The sequence below is a fragment of the Papilio machaon genome, chromosome 15 (genome assembly GCF_912999745.1).
Source record: "Papilio machaon chromosome 15, ilPapMach1.1, whole genome shotgun sequence".
Lineage (NCBI taxonomy): Eukaryota > Metazoa > Arthropoda > Insecta > Lepidoptera > Papilionidae > Papilio > Papilio machaon.
Genome location: NC_060000.1, coordinates 1,303,887 through 1,326,759, shown reverse-complemented (window position 1 = coordinate 1,326,759; position 22,873 = coordinate 1,303,887). Strand labels below are relative to the sequence as shown.

General features: G+C 36.7%; 2 protein-coding genes across 3 annotated transcripts in view; one reads left to right on the top strand and one right to left on the bottom strand.

The window, feature by feature from the left end:
• Positions 1-2,405, top strand: part of LOC106720942 (SH2 domain-containing protein 4B) — a 47,644-nt gene extending 45,239 nt beyond the window's left edge. For both annotated transcript variants that reach the window (XM_045681262.1, XM_014515748.2), the window contains exons 6-10: positions 52-226; positions 384-491; positions 648-755; positions 841-1,035; positions 1,917-2,405. In XM_045681262.1, coding sequence (XP_045537218.1) covers positions 52-226; positions 384-491; positions 648-755; positions 841-1,035; positions 1,917-2,014 — 684 coding nt within the window. In that variant the 3' untranslated portion in view covers positions 2,015-2,405. The remainder of the gene's footprint in view (positions 1-51; positions 227-383; positions 492-647; positions 756-840; positions 1,036-1,916) is intronic.
• Positions 2,406-4,394: 1,989 nt separating this feature from the next.
• LOC106720993 (cyclin-dependent kinase-like 1) lies at positions 4,395-21,435 on the bottom strand. Its single transcript, XM_045681355.1, has 16 exons — positions 21,346-21,435; positions 10,586-10,706; positions 9,702-9,842; positions 9,187-9,381; positions 8,706-8,875; positions 8,343-8,464; positions 8,038-8,236; positions 7,488-7,560; positions 7,268-7,339; positions 7,055-7,124; positions 6,564-6,658; positions 5,855-5,929; positions 5,587-5,636; positions 5,314-5,417; positions 5,073-5,152; positions 4,395-4,454 (listed from the first exon to the last, which is right to left on the bottom strand). The coding sequence occupies exons 2-16, from the start codon at positions 10,658-10,660 to the stop codon at positions 4,395-4,397; spliced, it is 1,581 nt and encodes a 526-aa protein (XP_045537311.1). The 5' UTR covers positions 10,661-10,706; positions 21,346-21,435.
• Positions 21,436-22,873: the final 1,438 nt, after the last annotated feature.

Below are 22,873 nucleotides of genomic sequence, written 5' to 3'. Positions count from 1 at the left end.
AAATAGGGATCCTTTTGTTGCTCGAAGCTGATGATTTTGGGCGTGGTTTAGGAGTCAGGGGTGGGTGTGGGGGATGGTGTGAGCCTGCGCGTGGCGGCGTGGGAGAGACGCGTGGCAGCGGCGCGCGCAGGCGACATATTGCGAGGTCTGCGCGCGCGCCGAGCTCGCACACTGCGGGACGCTCAGCGCACCACACAACACATGGACGCCGTCTGGCGAGAACAAGGTCACTACATAACTCTTGTTCACTTTCAAAGTATTCAAAACTCATGATATGGAATCTATCAACGACTATTTTCATTTTGTTCTTTATAAGTTACTGTATTCAATGGTCTTCTTCCGTTTTTCTTTATAATGAAGTATTGATTTGATGTGTTGTGTAGAGCGCAAGGCTAAGGAGGCGGAGGCGGCCATGCGCGAGATAGCGCGCGCGGCGAGAGAGGCACACCGCCTCAGTACAGAGATAGATCCCCCACCCTGCCCTTCGCAAGGTAAACTCACTTCTTTCTCCTCCTGGTATACTGGTCAGAGGTGTGACATACTAGTATTTGTAGAAGGACTCTAATCAACTCAAGATACCTCGTTAAAAACTTTCAGATCAAGTTCTTTTGGAACTTCTAAAACATTTTTGACTTTGTAAATTGCAGCCGGCAGACCACCCAACCGCGAGGCTGTGCTGGAGTGGTTCAAGACACACGAGTTGAAGAAGGGAGTAGGTCTGGACCAGGATAACAAACCCGTCGACTGGTTCCATGGTAATTATTATAGAATCCTCTAATGATATCGTTCAGAAAGCTGGTATTTCTCCAAGTTGTGTTGTATAATGTTGTGTCGGATCAGGTCTGATCTCGAGGTCGGAGGCAGAAGGTTTGCTGATGTGTTGTGAGGTGGGCAGTTTCCTGGTGCGTGTGTCAGAGCGTGTGTGGGGCTACGCACTGTCGTACCGAGCACAAGATCGCTGCAAGCACTACCTGGTGGAGGCTGAGCGCGGATACCGTCTACTCGGCAATGCCACCATCACACACAACTCACTCGGTAACTCTCTCATTCCTACACACCCCCTTTTTATATCTATATACTAGCTTTTACCCGCGACTCCGTCCGCGCGGAATAAAAAAAAAGAAAACGGGGTAAAAATTATCCTATGTCCGTTTCCTGGTTCTAAGCTACCTGCCCACCAATTTTCAGTCAAATCGATTCAGCCGTTCTTGAGTTATAAATAGTATAAATAACACGACTTTCTTTTATATATATAGATGGTTTTATTATTGTATGTTGTATCTACACATTAACAGTGGTAGATCCCGCAACACCATTTGTTGGACCACACAGAAGACAGGCGTCAAGTGGAAGTAATTCCAAGTACAGTCTGATGAGTGTGGTGCTGGAGGACTTATTTTTGTCCTCTTTCTCTTCTCATCCTTTTGTTATTAGGAAAGGATGGGAAGGTGAAGTGAATTTGGCGGAAGAGGGGACGCATAGGAAGGGAATTTTTCCTTCTCAAACGAGCAGACGGCCATCTGGATTTACCGAAATACCGAGGCAACTGTTACCTCGGTATTTCGGTAAATCCAGGTAAATCCGTCTGCTCGTTTGTCGAAAAATAAGATATTTTATGCAGATTACTATGTACTCATATGTGTATAGTTTTACGAAATGCAAAAATTAGATCCGAGTCAAACTCGGATCTAATTTTTTTAGACATTAGTAATTTCTTTAGACATAATCTTAATAGCGACTTATTATATTTTAAGAACGCCATCTATTGACGTACATTTCAATATTCAACAGATGACGTCACAATAGCATATGTATCTATAACTTAAAACAAAGAACTTTGTTCGTTTTAACCCCCTTTTTTGATTAATTTAAAACTATTTATGTTAGTGGATTTATTTTTTGTCTTTAAATTGCAGCCGATCTCATAAATCACCACAAGAAGGTGGCGATCACGGAGAGCGGGGGAGAAGTGCTCACCACGGCCTGCCCCCCACAGCATCCGCCACTCTTCTGAACTACGTCACTACTGACGTCAGCGATGACGTCACACGTCAACGTTACTCCTCTAACTATACAATGGGAACGCGTACTGCAGTCTTTTTGAGAAATATATGGCTGTCTACATATGTTACGTACAGTGGAGTTTTACATGCGTCTATCTTATCCTGAATTAAATCTAGCATTTAGATCTTTATTCGACATACAACACATCCGATGAAAAGTTACATTTCTTATGATTTATGAGATATAACTTTATTCGTCAGTTGGGTCTAAATGAATATAGTTACATGTCTTCATTTCGAATGTAGCGCGTTTTATTTAGTTGATAATTTTTACACACCAGTCAATTGTATCCTAGGTGTCTAGGTTAGTTTGATTATGAACCTTATTTAATAGTACTTTAGGTCTCTTTTAAGATTACTAATAAATATGTGAATATTTAATCTTTTGATACCTATTTTTCGTGCTTTTTAATTCAAATTAAAAATAATATTTTTTAAATCTAATATTTTAGGATATTTCTAATAAATTTTTAATATTTCTTTTTAAATTATTAGAATGAAAGAAAAAAATGATCTCGAAAAAAAATCTGCTTCCATTTTATTTAAAAATAATTGTATTTTCATAATTTTTTTTAATTTCGCTCGCATTTTGCATATTTTTATTTTTAATGCTATATATTATGTCATTAGATATATAACAGAAACTTTTTAAAGTTATAAAAAAGATCAATGGAGGCCTTAATTTTGATTTCTATTGGAAACAAAAAACTTTAAAGATTGTTAATGTTTCTGTAAAAGTTTCGTCAGTGAGAACACACGAAAAGATCCTATTTTCATATTACACGTAAGAAATCCAAAGTAATTAAATGTCTATATTATTATATGCGATGTTTTGTAATATTTGTAATCAAAAACATGTTTATATTTAACTCTTATGTATATAATATTTTCAAATGTATAACATTAGTTATAAACTGCCAATTACAAATAAATAAAAATAAAATATAAGTTGTCTTTTTATTCCTAATAGTTGTAAACGTAAAATCATACTAATATTATAAATGCGAAAGTTTAGATGGATGGATGGATGTTTATTTGAAGATATCTCCAAAACGGCTCAACGGATCTTGATGAAATTTGGTACAGATGTAGAACATAGTCTGGAAACAAGACATAGAGTACTGTTTTTTTTATTCCGCGGATAGTCGCGGGCGACAGCTATATAATAAAAATAAAATAAAGATTTTCTTGATTTCAAATATTATGCACATCATAACCGTATTAACTGTGTCTAATTTCACGTTAATCCAAGGTTTAGAGATTTTTATAGCTTTTCACTTCACGTATTATTATAATTTACACTTCGTAAAGTTTAGAGAAAATAAAAAAACAATAAAATTATGTACAATATCGCGTTTATTATATAAATACTAATTTAAAAATTAATATTAACGAGTACCAAAATCTATTTGACAAATTGTATTGATGTAATATTAACGATCAGTTCAATACTCTGAAATATTTAACAAAAACCCTAACAATTTATTAAACATACGACGCTTGAGTACTTTATTTACGACAATATAAAAAGGTATATAAGTTGTATACAATATATTTATAAGTTAATTTTTGATATTTACATTACACACGACATATTTAACAATATTTCTATTTTTAGATAAATCTATTTTAAATAAATTTAAATACATAATTATTAAGTATTCAAGAAATATAAAAATGGCGCGTAAAAATTTTTAGGTTATATTTATTTACATTTAATAATTATTTATAAGAAATCACAAACATTTAATGTTTACATGTTGATATCTTTTGATTTTAATTATAAATTAAAAATGATTTAGTACTTTTTTAATGAGTCAGTTAATAAATTATTTTTAATTTTTTGCCAGAATATTAAAAAAAAAAAAAATTCTTCAAATAAAACCTATCGAAATTTCTATGAAAACATTAATTTATTTTTAAAATACTTAATTTTCCCTTCATATTCTTACAATGTCCTGCGATTATTACTAATTATTTAAAATAAATAACAAAAACAGCACAAATACTAGTAACTATTGAGTTTTAACTACTAAATAAATATTATGGAATAATACTTGATGACATTTGATACAATTTATAAACAAACTTGACAAGAAAAAGTTAAAAATCACATCCTGTACCTAAATCATTAATCATCAATTTCACAATTGTCACTCAACATTAACTGACACTGCACAAGTCTATTGACTGAACACTGAACATGTACAAAGCGTACACAAGTCTGTTGACTTAACATATACAAAGTGTACAAAGGCAGTGCGATGATATATGTACACAGTGTACAAGTCAGTAGCGATGGCACAGCTTGTAGAAGCCGTGCTTGTAGAGTCACATGTATGGTAAGTTGGTCGGCGTGCGAGACTCGAACGTCGACTCTGTTCCACCCCGCTGAAAGTAAAGTTATAAATCGATGGCTCCTACGATTAAGGGCTAATGTGCAAATTGACAACTTTACAGGAGAGGCTCTTAAAATTTCAACCATATAGGAAAATAGGGTGAATAGGCCCTTTTACTTCAGCAAAAAAATAACATTTACACGTGTAAATATGTATTTTGTTTAGTGCATGTTGTTAACTAAACTAAGAGGTAGCTTTTAACATAAAAGAGTTAAAATCATCAATTTGTTACTTTGGCCGTTATACATTAGACCCATCGGAATTACGCCATCTAGCGAGTGTACAATAACATGTCTTGAGGTTGCGTGTCATACCACCAATATTTTGACCACTGACAACATTTTGACAGTCAAAATTATAGTCGAACAAGTCTACCCGTGGACCTAACACGAATAGTTGTGACAATCGCCATCGTATCTTTTGTATTAAATCTCTTTATCGGACGTACGTAAAGTTCACCTAAAATCTATTATAATTTACGCTCAACGGATCTGGATAAAATTTGGTAGAACACAATCTGGAAGAACATATAGTCTTGAATAACATCTGAGATACTTTTCAGGGCAAAAATCGATAATTATTATGTACTAATTAGGAATAATTTACTCACCATAGTGTCCCAGGTGTCGTAAGATCTGACGGAGTGGTGCATCAGAGGCTTTTTTACCTTCTTCATGGGACTGTTGCTGGCTGAAGTAATAACATTATTTTAAATTTTTACATAAATATAAAAGCATGACGTATGTTGTACTGGATTATTAAAAAAAAACTACTTTTAATATAAATATTTCTCAAACGAATTCAATTTTTTAATATGTTTTTTTTAAACGTTACAAAGTTTTAATTCTTACCTCCCGGCACATATGGTAGGGAGAAGTTAGGTGGATGAGACTTAGTGGACTTTTTGAGACATTCCCCCAACATATCCTTGTCCATCACCAGCTTGCTGTTCACCCTGTTTTAAGGAGTTCACTTTAATATGATAAAATAACAATGTAATGAAACATGTTAAAAAAAAACCTTACTTATTTTTTTATTGATTGTGGTTATAAGAGAGGTTGAAGGCTTAAAAGATATTGCGTATTCAGGATTTAGATTTAAGAACGATTATTATGAACACTTACTTCTTTATATAAGGCGTTCTTGGGTAAGTGCTGACGGGAACTGGAAATGTCTGAGAAGTAAAAACAAGAATTAAAAAGCTTTCTTTTGTATAAGATTCAAAGCCTAATTTTACCATTAGCGTGAGTGCTCAATGTCTCTGATTATCAGCTTTTAAATTGGGTAACAAATTTTCATATCGAAGCGTGGTATACAAAAAAACTAAATGAAATTGATAGTAATCATTAAAATTGCTTCATAATTTAATAGAATAACTATTGGAGTATTAACCTGGAAGGTTTCGTTGACAAGGCGGGCGAGGGAGCGGTTGATGGGGGGCCGCGGTGCCGGTAGAGACACACTTGCCTGATAAGACAACATATTTTTTATCATAACCTGAATCGTATAAAACCCGTCCATCTTATGGAAAAATATGGAACTAAAATTACGTACAGATTGTGATGTAATAAAGCTATTGTAGCGCCCCCTGAGCCAAGTTTCAAACATTCTTTTTGACGTTATAAGTATACTAATATTAGAAAAAGTAAAGATTTAATTATATTGAATATGCCTAGAAACTACTTGTCCCGTTGCGTTCCTTTGGAGATCACGTAACTCTTACCAGTTGCACTTGAGGATGGCCACCGAAGGGGTTTTAGAGAGTCAAATCTCACATAACCCTGCCTTTCCCCCAGAAGGCAGGGTATCTTTTGAAGATTTCCCCACCCGGAAAAAAAAGGCCTAGAAACTACTAACCGTGAGTTTTTGAAACCAAAATCTCCTCTGTTTTGTCAAAGATGGCATGACGAACGATTTTGATATCAGAAATCAACGATAAGTCAATTTGAAAAATTCTTTCACTGTTGGAAAGTCACTAATCCCGAAATGACATAGCTTATTATTACTAAATATTTTTAATTCTACGCGGAAGCGGAAGAAGTCACATGCAAATGCTATTAAAAATATTATTCCTATACAATTATCCAAGAAGTATGTATACCTCATCAGCTTCGGTCAACTGAGGTGACATTGTTGTTGATAAGACGCTAGACGATTTCTTTGCAACAGGAACGCCCTCAGCCGGCGTCTCCGAACCTTTTGATACAAAATAATATTAAATTTACGTCATAAAAGTGTGATAGGTAGACGAAATACTGGTATAATTAATGAATTAACAAGTAAGAAAAAGAAAACTAAGCTCTTATAATATCGTTCAATGAGACAATGAGAGGGATTGCATTTCTTATCGTGGGTTTCTAAATTCAAAATCTCTGTATTAAACATATGTTCATCGCTGTCATTATCTAGAACAAAACAGAGATAACAATATGTTGTAAACGTAGATTTTGGTCTTAGAAACTCACGGTTACTAAGGTAATGTATAAGTTGAACTAATAGATGGCGTTATGACTAATTATGTTCAAATTACGAAACAAAACATCTGAACAAGTGTAACATTATATTATCTGTGCTATCAGGGAATACACTCACTAGGATTGTAGTTATAATCTATGAGGGATTCCTCGTGTGTACTATTTGTTCTCGAAATGTTGTTTTCCGGCTGAAAATACAAGAAAAAATACCCTTAGTGTAAATTCAGCAAAAAGAATTGAACATGAGACTCCATTTGTGATGAACAACTACAAGTTAAGAAGTAATTTTTTGAACTTCACTTGGCAGTAATAACGCGTTCTCAGTACTAACTTGCATAATACTGAGGGTCCACTGTTGCCGCGGCTTTCCACTGCGCGCTGTGCTCTGCTGCGCTGGAGGGGTCTGAAACAAAAATATATTATATGAAACGTTTTAATGAAATATGTTAAAGAATTTTATATTTGGTATTTATTTAATTTAAATAGAAACAAGGATACATAATATTTGACAGTTTGTGTTTAAACAATGGCAACATATTTGTCCAACTTACCCGTATCTCTTTGCCTAACATAGCCCTCAGCTCAGCGTTGAAGCTCTCTGCGAAACCATCCGCAGTGAAATATCTGAAATTAATTATACCATTGCTAAATGAACGAAAAATTCACTTAAATCGACGACTTAAGACAACTTACAATTCCGACACACACTATATTTGTAAAAAATTGGTGTCATTGTATAAAATAATATCGAAATAAAAAATCATAATTTTTTAAATGAAAAAGCTAAGCGCTTGACCACGATGTTAAGATGATGATGTGGTCTAAAGATAGTACACGCTTGCTTAGTAAATGCCTATTCACTTCACTCTTTGAAGCTTCATACTTGAACGGAAAAACTGATACCGGCAACGTCACATTTCATGTACGTGAGCTGTATTTACTTTACCTATAAGAAAAAACCAATTTTTAAAAGTCTTGCCTATCTGTCTGCAAGCCGCGTTTGTTCCAAGTAGTTGATGTATGCGGGCATATTATAGACTACTTTTTTATTCTGCTCTGACGAAGACTCTCTGTCGGTTGTATGTATGAGTGTTGACTAACTTGTGTCTAAGTAGTACTGTTGCGGTGGGCCGCGCTCTGGGTTCTGTGCGTAGACAAGCAGCGAGCAGATCACGCGCCGCGCCCGCACCGGGCAAAGAGCCGCGCGCTGCCCCCGCGACGCATGTCCCACTTTGCCCGCCCAGCGCCGCACCCCCCGACAGACGGGATACCACCTGCTGGTGTCTCGGCGCTAACTTACCTATCAGTATCACAAGTAGACCATTATCGAAATTAAAAGACCATGTAAAGACTGTAGATACTACACCGCTTATATAAGTATTCCAGTTAAAGTATTACAATCTCACCAACAGTTCTGATGATGAGTGCGAGCTGGTCTATATCGGAGTCCCCCGGGAACAGCGGGTCGCCCGACAGCATCTCCGCGAATAGACAACCGATCGCCCAGATGTCCACCTCTGGACCATACCTACAGTTTGATCAAAATAGCTATGAAAACATTCTTCCAACTTCCAAATTCATAACCATCATCATCCTGGCCTTTTACCTACAGATGGTCAGCACAGTATGTACTTCTTTTCCATTCATCTCTATTCTATTTCACACAATCCATCCATACTTTCTTTGATATACCTACTTCCAGATCATCGAGGGTTACCGAATGTGGTGAGAGATCAAAGGTTACGAAAGACTGGTGTGTAGGTATGTACCTGTGCTCAGCGACGAGCAGCTCCGGAGCGCGATACCAGCGCGTGGCCACGTACTCAGTGTAAGGCTCGCCGGGAGCAGCGAGCGCGCGCGCAAACCCCAGGTCGCACAGCTTCACCACGCCCGTCTGCGACACCAGCACGTTCTCCGGCTTCACGTCGCGGTGGATTATCTACTCAGGAATTAACAAATAATTTCATATCAACGCTCAGAAGTTACGACTTTCCAATTTAAACAACAGCTTTTCTTGGCAAATGTTTTCATCTTACCGTTTATTTACTAATATACTTGATCTTTGTAGCATTTAAGATAAACCGGACCGCGCGCAGTATACCAGGATCGTGTCAAAAATAAGTCCTTAATCTCCAAAGTTTGGTCACCAGTTACCTTAATTATATTCAGTTGAAAGAGATAAAGTTATTTGGAACAATTGCCACAGAAGAATTGCCAGAGATTTTCAGTTCACAAACACGTTATAGATACCGAATTCTGATGGCAATACTCGATGCCTTTAAGCAGCTGGTACAAATGGCGACGCGTGGTGTGGTCGCCCAGACCGCCGTGCGCTGCCTCCAACTCGTCCAGTAGAGTATGGTCCAGGTATTCAAAGACAAGGTAGAAGCGGCGCTTGCGTCGGAACACCTCGATCATGTTTACCAGGTGGTCGTGACGCAACTTCTGGGGAAATCACACAGAGGAGACCAATGAGGAAATTTATATTGTTGTATATAGAGTAATATTTAAAGAAAAAGCTTCTTATAGAGTAGAGTTAGTAACATATGTACAATGTCAATCATCGACCAAGTATCGCTTAAAAGAGCCCAATGGATTACGGCAACCTTTCTAAGACACAATAATTGAAAGAAAATAATCGATCACTTTATAGAAGAAAAATGACTTGCCCGTTGACTCATGTTGATAATTTAGAAGTATTTTAGGTCTCTTACATCTTACATGTGGTTATTTTGTTAGAATGTGCAATTAACATTGATGCTGACCTTGAGCATGCGAATCTCTCTAAGCGCCATCTTGCGGACGGCGGCGTCGTCCTCCGTCTCCAGGAATTTCTTAATGGCGACTAGCTGGCCGTTGTCGCGCCGTCGGCACTTAAGCACCACGCCATACGATCCTTCACCTACCTGGGTACATTTCAAAATGACTCCAAAACTTATCCCAAGGATGTATTGAAAGCAATGAACTAACAAAGTACCAATCTGCAGTCAAGAAAAGAGCGCACGCTTCTCTTAATAATTTTCAATGCTGCTGCATCGGTTCACATGCTACGAAACGTCCCGACGGTACAGTTGGGGTCTCTATTGTGAAAGTTGACCTGGCCGCCGGTCGGCCAGTCATCCGCTATCCGCAGGCCATTTCCTTTTGTTTTATCCCTTTACTGGACTGGGATGCCACATGTGCGTCTGTCCTTTACTTAAAAATATTTCTCTAAACGTAAATATTCAATATTGAATCTAAATAATGACTGGCGACGTCAACAGTTCTATTCATAAGAGTCAATGTAAGAATGAATTTTACTATCTAAGCACTACTACAAAAACGTCGCTAGCACTCCATTATCCCAGGAGCTTCTGAGGTAATTATTCTGTTCGCTTGTATCGACAGTGAAAATTACGTTAAAACTCCTTTTGAATGTGCTTTATTGCTATTTTCTTAAAATCTCGCACCTTTGACAGCGTCCCTACAGCTTGTCTCGGAAGACTTAACTATGCCGCATCGATCTGTAGTTCACTTGTCTTTTCGGTTATTAAGCTCCTTTGGGCCTTGGCTTGGTCGAACAAGGTCTAACATTTCTTCCATCTCGGTATTTTCGTGGCTATTCTATACTAAATACTTATTACATCAAGTATATAAGTATATAACTTACAACAGAAAGTTGCTCGTACTTGTCCATGCCGCGTGCACTACACGAGGGAGACAGGAGCCGCGCGAGGGGACGCATCACAGCCGGATGGCAACGAATACATCTTTATATCTTCACGTGACACCTGAAAGAGATGAAACATATGTGTAGAAATGAGATTTCAGATGTCCAGAGATAGATAGCTGAGAAGGAATTAATCTTCGGAAAAAGAGAGGATCTGGATGGAGAAGTAGTCATGTACAGAGATCTCCTTACGAATACTTATAAACACATTACATCTATATATATAAAAGAAAGTCGTGTTAGTTACACTATTTAAAGTTTACGACTAAGCTTAACACGATTAAGCTGAAAATTGATGGGGAGGTAGTTTAGAACTAGGAGACGGACATAGGAACTTTTTTATCTTGTGTGCATTTTTTTTATTCCGCGCGGACGAAGTCGCGGGTAAAAGCTAGTTTATAATAAATAATTAAATAAGCAGGTGACAGTTTTCTAGACGACCTATTTTCGCAACAGAAAAACGTAGCAGACGTGATAATTACAAGACAATTATCTATACGTCGTATTTGACCTATAGAACGGACTCACTTTATGAGGTATTCATATTGTCTTGATGTCCAACTGAACAAGTAATGTTACATCCGCTTCCTCTTAACATTTATTCCATATTTGAAAAGTTTAGGAAAGGAAAGAGGACTAGATTTAGCATTTGGCATACACACATCAGACAATACGCGAAATTTCTTCCACTTCACGCTTGTCTTCTGCGTGGTCGGTACTACTCCGGTCCGAATAATTCAGCAGCAAACACTATTGCGGACTCTACTACTGACGAAAATCATAGAATTAGTTTGAGAGAAATACACAAAGATTCCTTCTTCTTATGTCGCTAAACGCATATAACTTGTGCCACTACCAGTACCGCGTGTTCTCTCCCACGCCACCGCACTACTAATCATACAGTAAGCGCGGAATCTATTTTCCTTGTTACTTTCTAATAAAACCTTACTGCTATTATATACTTATTTATTTAAATGCTACGGAACATTTTAAAACTTCTAAATCCTTTGTCATATTACATCGAAGTGATAAATATTTTTTATTAAGCTAATATAAATAATATTATTATATAACCATATTAGAATAAAAATGACTAAAAATACTCACAATAACATATTGCACATAGTATTCTTAAAACATGAGTTTTATCGTATTTTACATACTGAACATTACAGTTATCTTGTATCGATTATTTAGACGATTTCAAGATCAATTATATAAGTTATATTTTACTTCCAAGTTAATAAATAACAAAATCGATTTATAATTACAATATCAAACAATCAACTTCTATTCATCAAAGTAATATGATAACATAGTTCATAAACATTATAAACGATAGCTTTATTCCATGTCAATGAAATAATACATAAAAAGCTATTTTCTGTTAGGCTAGGTACACACAAGGGCAGAACAGTAAGGCAGAGCAGTAGAACAGTGCAGTACTGTCATTGTATGCGTTCAAAGTGTTCGTTTCGAATGTAGTTACATTTATATCGGCATAATATTGTCATCCTTATTTCTTTCTATGAGAAAACTGAGAGAACAATACAATTGTCACGGCAGTCTAAACACCCACATACGTTCAAAACAGTAGAGTTCTGTTCTAAACAACAATAACAGTACTGCAACTATTGCTCTGTCTTAATGTTATGCCCTCGTGTGATACTAAACAGGGCTTTGTTTGAAGGTCAGCTAGTTTATTCAATGCGCGGCCAATAATTGAGACAAATGTTTGTTCAAACATTGGTGACAGCTGGGGTCACGGACAGGTGTCGTCAACATGGGTCATTACTTATGAATTACGAAACTATAGGTGGACGCAAATTATTGCAAAAATAACATCAAGTAAAAAATGAATGGTAGTATAATAGAACGTAGTTACAAACCATTTATACTTATTGACCAACCAGCTAATTTTGTTTTTACGGTGCCAAACGAGCAACCGGCTACCTGAATTCGCCGAAACAGCGAAGCGACCGATTCCCATAGACATCTGCAATCGCAGATGCCTTGCCTACTTTTAGTCGTCGGAGGAAGATTCGTACACAAAGAGGACATGACCCCTTACCATGCGTTTCTCTTCCGTCAAATCCATTTCCCCTTCTCATTCTTTCTTAAAAGAAAAGGGTGGGAAGGGGATTAAAATTAGATCACACCAACAGACCGATTGCGGAATTTCTTACACTCCTCTCCTTTTTTCCTTGTGACCATGGTATTGCATGCGTCTACCACTTTTAGAAATGTAACTTACCACTTAATATCAAAACTATTTTCATATATAAATATTTCGTAAGTACGAACCCACTATAAAAAGCATAAACATTCCAGAAAAAACATCGTACCGACAGCAAAATCAATAACAAACAATAGAATGTGATCGAATCAAAGCCCAGATAAAAATCAGATTACGTGACAGCTTGAGGGACATATGACGCATGTAACTATGTTTACACCGATACGGCAATAGCGTGACGATAGCTTTCTATGTCAATGTCATAGAGACGGTGTGCTCGTCGCAATTAGACTTGTATTGTCAACCGTACATGCCTAGAATAGAATTTAATCTAATAACATTGATAACCCAATGATTATTTAATAACATATCTAAATTTTTTATTACTAAACAAAACCCTTGATAACATCTAAGGTGGTAGATCCCGCAACAACAATATTTGTTTGGTGCACGAAGACAGGCGTGAAGTGGAAGCTACTCCGCGTTTCGTTTGATGAGTGTGGTACTGGAGGCCTAATTTTAGTCCTCTTTCCCTTCCCACCCTTTTCTTATTAGGAAAGGATGGGAAGGGGGAGTGGATTTGGCGGAAGAGGGGACGCATAGGAAGGAGAAATATCCTCTTTCTGTGCGTCCCCTTCTCCGTTGATTAATGGTAGGCAACGCATCTGCATTTGCGGATGTCTATGGGCAACGGTCGCCTCGCTGTTGCGGCGAATCCAGGCGGCCGTTTGCTCGTTTGCCACCTTATGATATAAAAAATAACATAGCATCAATAGTCTAAAGGTTAAAGCTGCGGACTACTAATATTGGAAATTTGGGTTGAAATCCTGCCATATTAAAACTTATGTAAAATGGTTAAGTTAACTTCTAAAACTCAATATAACCATTTAGAAACTAGTTATAATTCAATCTCAGAATTACCATTACTACCAATTACTAAAGTATTTTTAAAGGGGGGAAATCAGGGGGTAAGCAGGAATAGCGTGTCTTTAGTGCGTGTCTTCATAAATATCGAGTTTCCTAACCGCACCGTGTCGCAGCGGCAGTGACTACGAGGACATGCACTAACTTACCGGCAACTTGTTACACAACTGTGACTCATTTTGTAAAAAAAATAAATAAGCCGGTATTACGTCGTAATTTATTTATAGACACAATTATAAACGTTTCACTTCTTCTTTAGACTTATAATCCAATGTCATCTTAGGTATATTTTCTAGAGTCGATAATTCGGTCGACGCACAGGCAGGGACTCCCCGCATACAGAATTTCGACTATTGAAAATGATCGACCGATGTAAATTAAGCGCCGTGCACGAAGCTCAGTTGAAGAGTACAATGCGCGGTAAGGTAAAGATAGGAGTATCCAACGCATGCGGGCGCTTACGACTAGTGAAAACGGTTCTCATATACGAGCGCTATGGCATGCGTGGACAAGAAATCTCTCGCACCACTCATGCATAGTAACGACCAATTTACCGACTTATAAAACTGCGCCCTTACTTGTCACAATTTTCAGTGTTATAGGTAGGAACGATCACGATGGAATTAACAGTCATAAAATCTATATAAAAGAAAGTCGTGTTAGTTACACTATTTATAAATCAAGAACGGCTGAATCGATTTGACTGAAAATTGGTGGGCAGGTAGCTTAGAACCAGGAAACGGACATAGGAATTTTTACCCCGTTTTCTATTTTTTTTTCCGCGCGGACGGAGTCGCGGGTAAAATCTAGTTAATCATAAAAAAGCATTACCCTCTTGCCAGTAAATTCAAATGTGCTCACTTTAATCGCAAGTCGCAACAATGCTAATAAAGTTCCCTTGCAGGCTTCAAACCGGCAAAAAGTACATCGTAGCGTACCCGTCGCGTGCTCGTAGCGATTTACTCCCGTCATGTTAATATTACTAATCAATAAAAATGTATAGGAACAATATCTGAAGAATTTTCGTTGCGGTTTTATAACGAGGCATTACGTCATAATTTTTTCATTGACCAAACTTTCATATCAACTGATATCTGGCATCACGCGCGTACTATTATTTATATGTACGTACAAATCTCTGTATTTGTCCTCTATGTGCAGTTAAACGACTGGAAAAATGTTGATGACATTTTAGTAGTGTTTAAATAAGTCAAAGAAGGTTTGGGTCCTTTAAAATATTAGAAATAAAATAATTAATGAAACTTTTTTTTGCTTTTTCTGACATTATTATTCAGAACGTGAGACAGTACACATTTTACTTAGACACCTGGGTTTAGAAAGATTCTTATAAAAAGGACCTGTCTATGTACTATCATACTTGGATTCTTAACAGTTACAAAGAAATAAATAACCATTCGCTAACGTCCAAAAACATGTACATTTAAAGCCACTATACTTGACAGTATTATTCATAACCACAATAAATTTAACGAACACGATCGTAAAAAAAAACATGAAAACTCACCACATTTCACTTCATTCAAACAACACATTTATTATGACAGAAATTAACTTAAAACTTTATAATTTAATTAACAATTAACAAGTTAACTTATAATTCGCGTGTCCCAAGGTACCTACGTCGTAGACAGTCTACGAAGGCATGCGATTGCGAACGCGTAGCGACGTAGACTGAATTCAGATATGCGGCTACGAAGCGTGTTTTTTTCGATGGATTATTTATTATTCAAAGTATGGTTCTTACTTTATTATAAATATTTGAATTCTAGCGATTATTTTGTAACAGAACGTATCCGGTTGAAATATTTATGTTCTGCAGTCAATTACTTATCTTATTAACAGGTTCGCTGCCACTTGAAAAATTTGAGGTCAACCAGGAGGCCACATATATTTTTTTGTTTGGTCGAATTTAAAAGTTTATTTCTGATTAACAACTCAACCGTCCAACATACTCAAAAACCAAAAACACATTAAGATAATTTGAAATTTCAAGCGTAGTGCCGAGTCAAAAACAAAACCTCTGGCCCGGTGCCTGCGCCAAATTGAGTATATGAATCTAATACGACGAGAGACCGCGCCGGTGCGTGGACGGCCCATAGCATAGACACCGTACCCCGCACCCGTGCGTGGTTGGCAGCGAACGTGTTAATATTATAAATGCAAATGTTTTGATGGTTAATATAATATTATTAAGATAGTAAAATTTAATCAATTTTGTCGTAGAAATATGGAATAATCTAATAATGCCGGTCGTACTTTAACAAGACTTCTATTCGATGAAGAAAAATTTGTCGAAATCAGTAATTGCACAATGCAGTTATCATCAAGAAAAACAGAAGAGAAGAAAAATCAGAAAAACATTTTAATAACGTTACGGGTAAACTCACACGGCATCATTAAAGTCGGATTAGTAGCGGTGCTGTACCGAGAAATATAAACGACACATAAATCAAAGTCTAGCAGCTTGCAGTTGCAACCGTAGCCTGTATGACATTCGGATATCATTGTATTGGGTCTCAATACGCCAAGAACTTTGACCGCTAGCTTCCCTTTGCATTTGTGGACATAAATTTTATTAGTAAAGATTTTTTTTGTACCAAAAAATAAAGTTTATTCACAACTTATGGATATGCAAAATGGCTGATCTATAATGTTACCTACAGAATTATTCGTAAATTCATATAAATCAATTTCGTGTTTTCGTCGTGTTTTTGTTACAAACTTATCAAAGTTTCTGTTTAAATCAGTCCAATTTCACTTATAAAAGTTACCTTATATCTGATGTGAGCATCGGTTACTCAGGGGTTAAACACTTGACTTGCAATCTGCAGGTCCTGGGTTCGAATCCCGCCATATACCAATGTGTTTTCGATTTACATATACAGTCAAAATCTGTTATAACGACATCGAAGGGACTACTCATATTGAGTCGTAAAAACCGATAGTTGTAACAACCGGTGACAGGTATTAATAGGAAAGATATGTAATAACATTCAGCCAGGACCTTTGATTTTGGTCAATTTAACCGGTATGTTGTTCTAAACGATGTCGCTATAAACGGTTTTGACTGTATACATTTATCCGAAGTTTGTACGGTGATGGAAAACATCGTGATGCAACCCGCACATGTGTGTGAATTCCCGGGATAAAAAGACGGCGTCGCGGCTCGCCACCCGTCACGTTCCGTCTCCCGAAATGGCGAAAAGTGGATTGCGGAGGTTCATCTGGCCGCACCAAATGCAAGTCCGTGATCTCTACCTATCCCTTTGGGTTACTAAATATAATTCTTTCTACTTTTTGAACATACATTCAAAATAGTTATCAAAAACAACATAACATAAGACAGTGACCACTGACTTCCATTTCTCTGGTTTTCTCTACACGAAATGAAATAAATAGAAAAATAGAATAGTTAAGGTACAACCCTTTGTCGTAAATCTCCATTTTGAGGGCACTCCCCTGGTTGCCTCAGCCAGTATCGGTATTCTCGGCGTTGACATATCGAGTGACGTTCAGTTTCGCGGTCACTTGGAAGACAAGGCCAAGCTGGCCTCCAAAAAGCTGGGTGTGCTCAGTAGGGCGAAGCAGTATTTCCAGCCGGGCCACCACCTACAACTGTACAAGGCGCAAGTTCGGCCCCACATGGAATACTGCTCGCACCTCTGGGCTGGAGCACCCCAATACCAGCTTCTTCCATTTGACCGCATACAACGGAGAGCGACTCGAATCGTCAACGACCGAGCTCTTACCGATCGGCTTGATACTCTGGCCTTGCGGAGGGACGTCAGTTCCCTCTGCATTTTTTATCGTTTATACCACGGGGAGTGTTCCGAAGAACTGTTTGGAACGATTCCTGCCGCCGAGTTTCGTCATCGGACGACCCGACAGACCGCCAGGTACCATCCATACCATCTGGACGGCTGGCATTCCACAACAGTGCGGTTCTCGCGAAATTTCTTGCCGCGCACGGCCGCGTTGTGGAATGGTCTGTCCTCGGCGGTATTTCCAAACCAGTACGACTTAGGGTCCTTCAAGAAGCGAGCGTATCACCATCTTAAAGGCCGGCAACGCATTTGCGATTCCTCTGGTATTGCGGATGTCCATGGGCGTCGATGAACACCTTGGTGTTCCCGCTGCCCGTTTGCCCCCTTCTCTTATAAAAAAAAAGGTTTATAATTTATTAGTTACAGTTGGAAGAGTAATTGCTGTAGGATAGATATTATTCATGTTTTCAATTAACTACTATCTACAAAGCAGTGGTTGCTATAAAATTGCATTTCCCCGTAATGAGCACTTTAATAGCCTACCTACTGCCTGTTCCGACAATTTTATTGTAATTTCGCAATTACATCAGACTAAGCATGAAATGTTTTATATAGTTTACATTTGACTTATTCATTTCGACTTAAAAGAAATCTAGAAGCTATTTATAACTTATAGATTTATTAATATAACTCCCACAGGATAGAAATCAAATATTTTCAAACTTTTTTCTCGTAGATATCCTTTTAAAATTTTGCTGGTTTCAGTGAACATTCTGCAGGAGTATGGTACATTAGTACAGTTTTATTCTTAAATTTATTTCCCGTCAACATGCAACAGTGCCATTGCTTCCGTGGATCCTATTGTGTCCTTCACCACTTTGGGAATCACTAATCTAAACAAATGAAAGTCGTGCTTCTCCAGTATGTATGAGAAAACATAAAGCAACCGCCTATACCGCGTCTATACTCATTTTTGGAACGAAGTTCCTTATCGCGCGTTGTGAAAGGGGGCTAGACGGAAAAAATTCTTACGAAAAGTTGTCACGACACTTTTTGCTATATCACCATGGCAACGACGTGACAATATATAACGAAAATTCATAGAAATAAAATGTACTTCTTGTGAAGACTTAAGTTTTTTATGCATAGAATAAACATTGGTTCCTTCACTAATTAATTGAAAGGAACTTCGTTCCATCCGGGTGTCCCTTGACACCTCTCAAGTTTTTTTTTTTTAAATGGTAAAACTTCAAACAAAACACCATTTCAAATTACAAATTAATGTTAGTTTGCTGTAATAGTAATTTGCCGAGTACATTACCGGGCATGTATAAATAATGTACGTGTTATACATTACGTAACGTAGAAGTCACGGTGTTATTACGTAGATGCGGCGGATAAGACTGTAGGGGTAGGGGGCTGTAAGGCTGAGCCGCAGACTGGGTGCGGTCAACAACCCCTTGCGTGTGGCGGCTTGCGGTCAAGACGTTGGTCAACAGTGCAACATATTCGCTAAATATATGTGCATCATTTAAAAATATCATCGTCAGTTTATAAATATCCCAATCGAGAGCTCCGCTAAATCAGGGGTGACTAGGCATGGTCCGACATATTGGTATGTTATTTGTTTGGCCGATTCAAGTCCAGTGGTTTTCCTAAGAATCTACGACGCTCATTTGAAAATAGATAGTAGGACTGTGAAGCTAATTAAAATCTTTCACAACTTAATTTTTGCACTTCACTTGCACTCTAGTGTAGCGTACGAACAATAGCTAACAAGGGCTAAGTTCGAGGGTACGGGAATTTTACATAACTAAAACAAATCGTACCCACAAGACGCCGCTTGACCTTAATACATGTATTGCCAAACTTTGCACTATCAGACCACGTGAACGAGGTTTGTGGGTAATGACCGTCGTAATAACAGTATATCTAACCATTTGTTATAGTTTCACATTTCGTCTTAACTAATCAACTTACTAGGGTACTGAGTATTCTTTAAGTTAGACTAAATTACATGTAAAGTGTTAGGTTAGGTTAGGTTATCTATATATATAAAAGAAAGTCGTGTTAGTTACACTATTTATAACTCAAGAACGGCTGAATCGATTTGACTGAAAATTGGTGGGCAGGTAGCTTAGAACCAGGAAACGGACATAGGATATTTTTTATTACGCGCGGACGGAGTCGCGGGTAAAAGCTAGTAATTTATATATGTCAACTTCTACCAGTGAATCCCAGTTTGCAGATTACGTAGAAACATTGTAGAAAAAGTGGACAAATAGCAATTGCCGAAATAACTGAGCAGAAATAGTCTGTCCTCTTAAAGGCAATGAATGGGCATTACACGGTTTAAAAAAACCGCTTCAACTCTACAGTATGTTACATGCAATAGAAGTGCATTGACACGTATCTTGCGAAGTAATGTGAACACCCTGTAAATTTTTCAAGGAGATTTTAGATCATAAGTGATGATAAGTTTATTCACGCGAAACGATTTTCTATAGCGTGATGTTCGTGTTTTCTAAATAATTAACTACTGTTTAATTTAGAAATGAAATCTGAGAGCTTTACACTTTAATACCAGTACAGTAAATCTTTTTATCTTATCCTTGGTAGATGTATAGTCATACGTTATGGTTTTTTATAACATACTAGCTGTCGCTCGCGACTCCGTCCGCGAGGAAATAAAAAAAAATTTACTAAGTAGCCTATTTCTTTCTCCAGACTATGTTTTATATCAATGCCAAATTTCATTAAAAACCGCTGAGCCGTACCGGAAATACCGTCTAAAAACATCCATCCATTTAAATTTTCGCATTTATAATATTAGTAAGATTACACGTCGGTATGAGTTAGGCTTAAGAGAAGAAGAGATAGATTGCGTGAAATTCTATAAACACTTTCACATCTTACTGTGGGTTTCCGAGACAAAATCCCCGTTTAAAACACATCGTTATATCTATTTTGTCAAAGATAATGACTGGGATAACGATATGTTTTATACAGAGATTTTGGTCTCAGTAACCCACGGTAAATAATTTAGCTTCTTTTTATTTAGTCATTATAATTAATTCTTAAAAATCGAACTCAAATTAGTATAAAATTTTAGACAAACATCCTGTCGTTGTGCAATCATGCATATGCAACAATGTATCTTTATTCTTGCTAATATACGTTTAATATTACAATACGATAAGCTACGCAGAAGGTTCTACAATATTGTCTGCCTCCGGTGACGCCATCTAGTTCTCAGAAAACTCTCCATGTTTTTCTAATCAGCGAAATTGAGCTCCTTTTTTAACCATCATGCAATATTTTGTTACATGTTACTTGGAAGAATTTATTATTGTCATAACTATAAACGCACAATATTCATCTGAAGACACTAATGAGCTCACGACAAGTTCCTATTGAGGGGCTTGGAGCCTACCCTAAGTCAGGGATGACTAGGCCATAGTCAACCATGCTTGTCAACAGTAAGTCTAGATTTAATCACGTAGTTTATAAGTTCAATTTTTTCTATGTGAACAATATATGTTTTTTATTCGGTAGTAGAAATCAAAGGGAAAAATCATTGTTACATCACAGTCAATTTACACAAAACACACAAAAATAAATTGAAAATTGAGAAATTGTGTATATTTATTTTTTTAAATTGACCTGCCATCAGTTTTTATCAGATGTGTTGATTAGTGATATCATTATTTTACGAGTGTGAACTCCACTAAGGCCAACTACCGAAAGTCACTTACCGAAAAAATGGTTATTTGCACAAAATCTTCACTCTTCACAGTATATTTTAATTAAAACAATGATCAATAATTTTCGATAAATATTTTGTAAAATAGAAGCAATAAAATTGAAACAAGACGTGACAATACGAACTGTCAATTTTGTATTTGATAAAACAGAAATGTCAAATTGATTTTACTCATAAAGTTTAGACTTCTTGATTGCCAGTTATTAACATTAATAATCAATGTCGCAAATAATTAAACCTGCATGGTGCATGAATTTATTTTTTCTAATTGCACCGTCTAAACATCCTTATTAGCACAGGTGTCTTAGTGGGAAAAGGACTAGGGTTGGCTATATTTATTCAACTTACAAAAGAGTAATTTTTTTGTGTGTTTATTTTACAACTTTAAAGTATTGCACTTGTTGCATTGTACGAGCAATTGAGCTCTTTACAATATATTTGCTAGCTTACATCTATCTATATCCATTGAATGTTTTGTTTCTAACATTATTATAACCCAACCAATTTAACATGTACACGATACTGATACGTTACAAAGATGAAAGTGGTTATTCTAATTTAATAGGGTTACCATCTCGAGCCACTCTTTATTGTGATCAATTAAAGAGCGTCAATTGACTTCGTTGCGGTGACGATGTCGCCTTATTTTAATCGATTGCGTTCCACTAAAGTATTATTTATCCTTCACAAGTAATATGTTTAAATAAAAACTAACCATCAACTATTGTCTCTGAACGGGCAAAGGGCTTAATATATTAAACTAGCTGTCGCCCGCAATTCCGTCGTTCGCGAAATAAAAAAAAAAACATTATAAGTAGCCCAAGTGTTTTTCTAGACTGTGTCTTACATATGTGTCAAATTTTATACCACTCCGGAGATACCTTCTAACAAACATCCATCCATCCATTTGTTTGTTTGTACGGAAGCATAAAAAATTATTCACTGTTCGCAACCGGCGTGACAATTTTAGATTAGTACTACAAGATAATCCTAGACTTACTAAATATACTAATAGCTGTTTGTTTATGTGTATACAAATTTATAACAAGGTACCAAATGTCCTGAAGATGTTGAATGCCAGATAATTTAAACGGGGATTGTATAATTTATTGCTTGGAAGTGGTATCTATAGCGTGGAGGAATTTTTGTGTGGTTGATTTATAATAAATCTGTGTTTCTGCATAGTACATATTTTTGTGAAAATTTGTAATAAATGAATTTGAACTTGCATCTATCCATCCATCATTAGTAAGAAGTAAAATATAAGGAGCGAAATAACTTATAATTAATATAGAAAGTTTGGAAAGCTTTCAAAGTCAAATACAATACAAAAAATAAGAAAGTGATAAAAGAAATAAGTTTTTTTTCTAACCTTAAAATAAAAGTACTTCAAATAAATTTCACACTTAAAGTTTGTGTAAGATTTGAAATCTTAGCCGAATTCAACAATGTATTTTAGAAGTGGGAATTGAAGTGGCTGCTCGAAAGAATTATCCACTTGATAATTCTTTCAAGCATTC